We start from the raw sequence: 8,462 nt of genomic DNA, 5'->3' as shown, positions 1-8,462 counted from the left end.
CGCTGCCGAAGTTGAGTTATCTGCAGCAAATTTGTGATTCGCTGCCGCAACTGAGTTCCTGCAGCGAATTAGCATTCGCTACCGAATTGTGTGTCCTGCAACGAAATTGTGATTCGCTGCCGCAATTCAGTGTTCTGCAACGGATTAGTAGTCGCTGCCGAAGTTGTATTGTTTGCAGCGAATTTGTGACTCGCTGCCGAAATTGAGTTGTCTGTAGCGAAGTAGCATTCGCTGCCGCAAAACATGTTGGCTGCAGCGAACCAGTCTTTGCTGCTGAAATTGTGGCGCCAGGAGCGAAACAGTTTTCGCTGCTGAATTGGCAGCCTGCAGCGAACCAGTTTTCGCTGTTGAATTGGGCAGCCGACAGCGAACCAGTTTTCGCTGCCGATTTCTACAATAGGCCTCCTAGGCAGAAATGACTTAATTCCTAGTAACAATTTCATGGTATGATGGTGTAAAATGTGGAACACTTGAATGTGAACATATGAACTCTTGGAATAAGTGTGGTGACGAAGGTGATTCAAATATACAAATTTACTGATTTGTGACCATTGATGTCTTAGGTGGTGCGGTCAGGATTGGACCATCGTCAAGACAAGAACAACCCACAGGTGGAGTAGGTAGGTGACTTTCACCTTCCTTTTTCATACGTTGAATAATGAAATACTTTATCATGAATGTTACCATATTGTGTTAGAACAGATATCAGATTGTCAAATGCTTAAATGTTGACAAAGGGTCGATTATCTTCGACTAATGGCATCTGAAGGGATGACCGGGACAAATGATTGATTAACCTCGGCTAATGGCATCTGAATGGATGACCAGGACAAATGAATGATTAGCTTCGGCTAATGGTATCTGAATGGATGACCGGGACAAACGATTGATTAGCTTTGGCTAATGGCATCCGAAGGGATGACAGGGACAAATGATTGATTAGCTTCGGCTAAAGTCATCCGAATGGATGACCGGGACAACGGTTGATTAACTTTGGTTGATGGCATCCGAAGTGGATGATCGGGGTGTGTGAACGATTAACCTCAGCAAATGATGCCTTAAAAGGATAGCCGGGTTTAAGATTATGGTTGATTGCAAAAAAAAACAATCGGTGCATTTATATGTACTACGAGTTGATTATACCAAGTACATAAAGAAACCATAAATGTCATGCTTCAAACATGGGATAATGTTAACGCTTCATTAAACTGCCAGACCGTTTAATTATTATTATTATTATTAAGTAATTGCATTCTCTTAAATGTTTTGTACTACAGCAGGGACGTCACACCAACGAGGTGCCTAGGTAACCCAATACACGGGGACCTACTTTTGCAAGGAATCATGTAGTTTGTATTCTAAACCATAATGTATTTTGTATGAATCAATGTACTGAACGTATAACTTTTATTAGATCCTTTTGTTTAAATTCGTGATGACTATTAGTAGGATAGGAATGCAAACTCATGTCTATGTATGTATATTTTTAATGTGAACTTCTAATCATGTAAACATAATATTATGGGTTTATGTAAGATTCACTTTTAAATGAAAGGTTGATTGTTATTGATGTATGAATTGTATCTTGATAATGTGAGGGAACAGGTTCACCGATTACCGACACGATGTGTGTCAAGTACAAAAAAAAAATTACCATTGTTTTGGGCTTGAAAAGCCGGGTTGTTACACAATAAGAGAGTTTAATGAGCTAAGTCAAGAGGCTTGGGCTAAAAAGGTTCAAATCTTTCAGTCTAGAACTTTGTTTACTTTTCTAGTCATATCTAAAGCTACAAGAAGAGTTTAGATGCCATTTGCATTGGGCTGGAAACTAGACATTTATACATTTCCAATAATATATGGTAGGCCCGCTAATTCATCCAGACAAGAGAGAATGACTTATTTAAAGTTCGGTCTAGAATCTGCCAGCAAAGTATGAAAACGGAAAAGACCTTGTTTCCTTAAGAGTTATGAATTTCATTCACTACAAATGAGTCCTTAATGCTATTACAAACTTAAGTGGCAGTCTTTGGCTTATTTAGTTTACAAGGATTTCATATGAAACAAGAAGTATAAATTAATTCATATTTTACAAGGCATCAGACTTTTATTCAGCAATGAATCAAACAATTATTTCTCTTGTATTATTTTTAGTTATTAGTTGCAGCACCATAGGATAAAATTTTAGAATATTTATTTTATTATTTTCATGTTATTTAGTTAGTTTTTGGGTTGTTTTGAGCCTAGTTTCAAATTTAGGTCAACTAAGCTCATTAAGTTATCGTAGGAGTTTATTTCTAAGAGTATAAATACTCTTTTGTAAGAATTAATTTTTAGATTTGAATACACATAAAATTGCCGTATATTATACCATAAAATAAGGATATTCTTGCTTGGTTCTTGATTGAATTATACTCTTTAAAGAATTGATCAATCTTTGTTGTGATTTTATACTTTTTGTGCTCGTCTCTAGGTTAGGACGTTGTGTAGGAATGGTTCTTATAGTCTTGGTGTCTTGAGATATGTCTTCTATTATGTCAAGCTCAATTATCAATTTTAAAGCTTGAATTAAAATGATCTTAGTTTGCGAATTCAATAAAATTCCGCTAGGATTCGGATCATATTAGATATTCTAGTCTCGTATGGATAGTCTTCTCTTGATCAAATTGAAAAGATGAATTTAATAGCAAGATATAGAATATCAACTGTCAAAATATGTGAAAACCATTACGGTATAGTATGGTCCAATCCATTTCAAATTTCCAGTAGTAAAGCTTGATACTGGGGTTTAGGCTGGCTGTTAAGAAACATTTCCCTATTAAATTTGTGTTCTTTATTATCTTCCTCTTAACATAGAGCATATGTTAAATACCCACAAAAACTTACTATTAAATCAAAACAGTGTTGTAGTCAAGGCATCTTAAGGTATTTTTGGAATATTATTTTTAATGTCAATTCTAATAAGAATTATTATAGCAAATTAAAGGGTCTCTCATCTGATTAGGTTTTTGTTATTTTTTTAGTAATTAAATTCCATTTAGAATTTAAATCAATACCCTTTAAAGAGTTTCAAACTAAGGAATTGATTTAAATTAGGCCCGTTTGTTTGTTGGAAAGTAGTTTCCTTTTGGAAAGTGAATTTCGGGGAAAGTGAATTCCGGGAAAGTATTTTCTGATGTTTGGTAGTGTAATGAAAAATAAGTTGGAAAACACTTTCCAGTGTTTGGTTATGTCATGGAAAATGAGCTGGAAAATAACTTATTAATGTTTTATTTTTCTCAAGTTTATTAAAATAATGAGGAACAAATCTTACAAATTAAAAAGTTGAATGAGAATGAAATTGAAAAAAAGTATAATTTCATAAATTATCTCAAATAAAATAAATAATAATTAAAATAATAGAGATCAAATCTAAAAAATAAAAAAAATGAAAGATGAAGAAATTAAAATAATAATAATTAACTTTTCATAAATTATTTCAAATAAAATAAGTCACAATCAAAAGAATGAGGACCAAATTTGATAGATAAAAAATTTCAATAAAAAAATAATAAGAAAAATGCAAATAGCAATTATAAAAATAAGAACCAAAGTTAATATAAAAATTAAATTTTAAGAGATGAAATTGAAAAATAAATATTCAAAATAAATTATATATAGCAATCAAAAGTTTGAGGATCAAATTTGATATAATCAGCAAATAATGACATTTCTAAATTTTTCACAACTTTCGGAAAGTGTTTTCCGCCCAAATTTTTCAGGAAACACTTTTCTGAAAACCAAGCTAAATTTTCCTTTGACTGGAAAGTGTTTTCCGTTGACCAACTTTTCTAATGGCAAACAAACACAGGAAAGTTTGAAAAGTAATTTCCCGGAAACCACTTTCCGGAAAACAAACACAGCCTGGGAAAACACTTTCTTGGAAACCAAACCAAATTTTTCTTTGACTGGAAAGTGTTTTCCATTGACCGGAAAGTGTTTCCGTTGACCAACTTTTCTAATGGCAAACAAACACAGAAAAGTTCGGAAAATAGTTTTCCGGAAACTACTTTTCGGGAAACAAATATGGCCTAGAATTGAATTCAATTCCAAAGGTTCCAAAGAACCTGAGACAGATAACTACATTACAAGGATAATGTGAAGTGAAACAAAAAGATTTCTATCTTGACTAAGAGATTAGAAGAACAAAGATAGAGTTTGGATTCAATTTAAGTTTAAGTTTTTGTTTTTAAGGTGATCATTTTATATTTAGTAAAGTGACATGTCACTTGATGATAAACTTATAATGTCAAATATATTCTTTTTTTGCGCTTAAAAATAAAAAGGTTGTTATATTTTGGTGGATATATTGTGTGTTAACAGGCAATTTGCTATGTTGTGGGATTTCTAAATTGAAATGAGAGAATCTCATTATTTCAAGATAAACCAAGAAATTACTTGGCAAAAATCTCAAGATTTCGTTTAAAAATATAAGTTTTTTTTTACTAAAAGAGATTCTTGCTGAAAAGAGAAAAGAAGAAGAAAGAGAAGATCCATATGTTGTTGGATTATTTTATATTTAATATATATAAAGATAATTTGATAATTTTGTTAAATTATTTTTTGTATTGACTTCGGATAAAAATAATAATTTTTCAAACAATAAATGAACCAAACAAATTTTTTTTATGTAATTCTTATCGTTTTCTTTTGTTATCCGGAAACGTGGAAATTGTGTCGTCTTCCTTCCTTAAGACTAGTTGGCCGCTGAGATTTACAACCAATTACAATATGTAACACCAGATATTTTCCTTACCTTTAAGAAAGCAGATATTTTCCTTATTATCACCAACAGACAGCAGAAGCAGCGTTCTTCTTCCACAGCTCTTCCTCTTCCTCTTCCTCTTCCAGGTTAAATCTTTTGTAGAAAATGAGAGCTTCCAGTACTTCATTTCACTTCTTAGAATCCACTTCTCTCTCTAGAGGACCTGTCGACATTTCGCGGTACTTCTTCTTCTTCTTCTACTATTAAAGAAAAGTATACATGTCTCTCCTAATCAAATTTTCCAGTATTTCACTAATGTGTAGTTAGTCTTCATTTTAAGCAAGACATGATGGCAACATTTTTCTTTTGTAATATGTTTAGCACTTTTCACTTGCCATCAAGGTAACATTGAGTTATAATAATATCTTATCTAGAGCTTGTTTCATCCTCTGAATTTCGGTTTCTAAATTTTTTTTGAGGTTTCAGTTTCTTGTCAGATACCGTCTTTTCGTCGGAGGGTTAATTAGGGGATCGGTGGGTAAATACATTTAATTTTTTTTTAAAAAAAAATAAAAAAATGCTTTTACCCTTCTATACTTGTGGGTTAGTATTATATTGTATTTACTAGGGTTTACATTGCCACAGGTCTCAACTTTCTATTCCTAGGAAGCTCTTTTTTTGCCGAGCAAAATTTGGTAAGGAATTCCATCTTAGAATTTCTTTTTCTTTTCTTTTTATCAAGCATTGCTTTGTGTTCGTGTTTCCATTTTAAATCGAGTTGAAGCCAATACTGCGCACAATTTGCTAGTTTCCTATTGTCTTTGGTTGCACTGACCAGTTTTTTTTTTTTTTTTTTATCTGTAGAGAAATTGAGCATTTTGTTTAGGATCCATGTGGACAAAACTTGACATATTATTTTTGGCATGAATGCGAATTTTGGTGTATTTGTTTGCTCTGACAATTAAAAAAAATGCCTGCAGCAAAAAGAATTAAAGTTTATTAATAAATTTTAAATAGTGTAAGGGGATGACTAAAAGGGTGGAAATTTCTCGAAGTTGGTGAAAAATACAGTCTGGGAATGCATGAAACTTAATTAGCAGTAATATAATCAATGATGAACAATCACGAGAAGCCTTATTAACAGTTTGTGGAGAGCAAATGAGCTTATAATAGATGACTTGTAAGTAAACCTTGAAGGCTGCACATTTTTTTTGCTCTCGATTTCTTCTGGAAAGGTTTCATTCTGGACTATATAACGATCTACAGGGAAGTTCCTGGCGGTTCTTCAATTTTTGACTTTATGTTGTGTTATTGTTATTGCCATTTACTTCTTTTAGTAGTGTTTTGTACTGGTTCTATTCCAGGAGTGAGTTATAAAGCTATTATAATAAATGCTGATTCTGGGATAGATGGATCCTTCAGCTCGAGAGTGAGAGTGGTGCCAGCAACTCTGGTGGCAGCAGAAAAAGAAGAAGCGAAGGCTGTCCTAAACTTGTTCTTGAAGAAACAAGGTTTGAGCAATGCAGTTGCAGCAAGAACTATCAACAAGTCGGACATTTTCATTGACCACCTTGTCTCAAGGCTTCATTCAGTTCATAAATCTCGGTATCTAGTAGGTTCGGTTGCGTCTGTTTGACCACAAATGTCTTCCATGATTTTTCTTTTTTTCCCAAACAGATTCTTAATTGGTCTTTACTAATGAAATTTGACTGAACATTGCAGGGCGAGAGCTAACAACTCTTGAGATCAGGGATGCTCTTATTCCATACCTTGAATCTCTCCGTGAAGAGCATGGAAGCATCTTGGTAGATTTATTGGAAAACTTTCCAAACCCACCTGGTAAAGAAAAACCAATCGGACATGTTTCTCCATCCCATTTGACCCCCGAGTCCAAGAAGCAAAGGGCCGTGTCTAGAGTGAGTGAGACAGGCCCTGCTGGGCAGCTTCCTCCTCACATTCTATATCTCATAGATCTTGGCATGGATCTTGAGCAGATCAAAGGAATTACACGCAAATTTCCTGCTTTTGCCTACTACAGCTTGGAAAGGAAAATCAAACCGGTGGTTGAATTCCTTCTTGATCTTGGAATACCTAAATCAGACCTTCCTACTGTTCTAACCAAAAGGCCTCAATTGTGTGGAATCAGTCTATCTGAAAATCTTATACCTACTATGACATTCTTAGAAAATCTGGGTGTAGACAAGAGACAATGGGCAAAAGTCATTTATCGATTTCCAGCACTTCTTACATACAGCAGGCAGAAGGTTGAGGTGACTGTAGATTTTCTCTCTGAGATGGGTCTCTCTGCGGAGAGCATTGGTAAGATTCTAACACGATATCCAAATATTGTAAGTTACAATGTGGATGACAAGCTGCGACCCACTGCTGAGTACTTTCGTTCCTTAGGAGTTGATATCGCTATACTTCTTCATCGATGCCCGCAGACATTTGGTCTTAGTATCGAGGCCAATTTGAAACCTGTGACAGAATTCTTTCTGGAAAGGGGATACAGTATAGAGGATATTGGAACTATGATATCACGATATGGAGCTCTATATACTTTCAGCCTGGCAGAGAATGTGATACCTAAGTGGGAGTTCTTTTTGACCATGGATTATCCAAAACAAGAGCTTGTTAAATTCCCACAGTATTTTGGCTACAGTTTGGAAGCAAGGATAAAACCAAGGTATGCACTAGTGAAGGAAGCTGGAGTGAAACTTCTGCTGAATCAAGTGTTATCCCTGTCATATCACAACTTCGATAAGGCTTTGAAAACAAAAATGAAGAAAATGCATTCGTACAGGGCCTCAAGTGACACAAATAGCTGTCAGGATCTTCAACCAGGAATTGAATGATGAGAGATCTGTGTCGACAGGATGCCATTTTCAAAGAATATCATTGTAGTGCCCTGAATAGGCCCTACACATGGCAGCCTTTTTGATGGACATGCTAAAGCTTCGTTCGTGTGCAAAGATTGGCATGCCTAACACAATCCTGGCCAATTAAAGTACATTGACAAATTTTGATCAGCTTGCTTTGCAGAACTTGGAGAGGACTTTCTGGGGTTAAACTATGGTCAACACTAGATATATCATGTTGATTGACATGTGGAAAGGAAGAAACATCTACCATTCCTGCCAGTCCCTTTTTATCCAAAAGGTTTGGTCGATTATAAGCCCTGCATTGGATTCTGATTCTCCATAAGATGAGATTATTTGATGCTCTTTCATTTCATGCAGTTCACAGTTCCACTTTGTTGTTGAATTAGAAAAATTGACTTTATGTTTTAACAGCAGCCTAGTATAATAATATATTTGTTTTGGGGGACCAACAGTGGAAATGACAATGTTATCAAATGTATTTTGTATTTCTTGAACCTGTCTTGTTGGTTCCTTAATTTACGAGTTAACTGTAGGGGAAAAAAAAGAAGGAAAATCTCGTTTGCTAATTCTGCGAAACTCTTTGGAGAATGTTGTCCCTTGGATAATTTAGCAAATCCTGTGATGATATGTAATAGATGTGACCCCATAGATTGTGGATATTGATTATATTCCGCCAGATGTTGATTTGCTGCGGTTGCTTCTATTTCTTTCTCCGCTCGTTTAAAATTCACGGATAAAATTAAAATTAAAGTGAGAAAAATATATTTAATTTATAAACATGTAATATAAAAATATAGTAACTTGTAATTATAATAAAAATACTAAAATGTTTACTAAAC

At 34.3% G+C, this 8,462-nt stretch overlaps 1 protein-coding gene across 6 annotated transcripts; it reads left to right on the top strand.

The window, feature by feature from the left end:
- The first annotated feature begins 4,748 nt into the window (after nucleotides 1-4,748).
- LOC18107251 (transcription termination factor MTERF5, chloroplastic) lies at nucleotides 4,749-8,117 on the top strand. 6 transcript variants are annotated; one of them, XM_024588527.2, is made up of 5 exons: nucleotides 4,782-4,980; nucleotides 5,228-5,275; nucleotides 5,387-5,436; nucleotides 6,164-6,346; nucleotides 6,464-8,117. In XM_024588527.2, the coding sequence occupies exons 4-5, from the start codon at nucleotides 6,262-6,264 to the stop codon at nucleotides 7,594-7,596; spliced, it is 1,218 nt and encodes a 405-aa protein (XP_024444295.1). In that variant the 5' UTR covers nucleotides 4,782-4,980; nucleotides 5,228-5,275; nucleotides 5,387-5,436; nucleotides 6,164-6,261; the 3' UTR covers nucleotides 7,597-8,117. The 6 variants fall into 6 exon arrangements, with proteins under 6 accessions (XP_006373250.1, XP_024444290.1, XP_024444295.1 ...); XM_024588523.2 differs by having other exon boundaries at nucleotides 6,151-6,346; XM_024588525.2 differs by having other exon boundaries at nucleotides 6,106-6,346.
- The last annotated feature ends 345 nt before the right edge of the window (nucleotides 8,118-8,462 follow it).

This window comes from Populus trichocarpa, chromosome 17 (genome assembly GCF_000002775.5).
Source record: "Populus trichocarpa isolate Nisqually-1 chromosome 17, P.trichocarpa_v4.1, whole genome shotgun sequence".
Classification (NCBI taxonomy): Eukaryota; Viridiplantae; Streptophyta; class Magnoliopsida; order Malpighiales; family Salicaceae; genus Populus; species Populus trichocarpa.
Note: the sequence above shows the minus strand (reverse complement) of the source record. Positions and strands in the feature narration are given on the sequence as shown.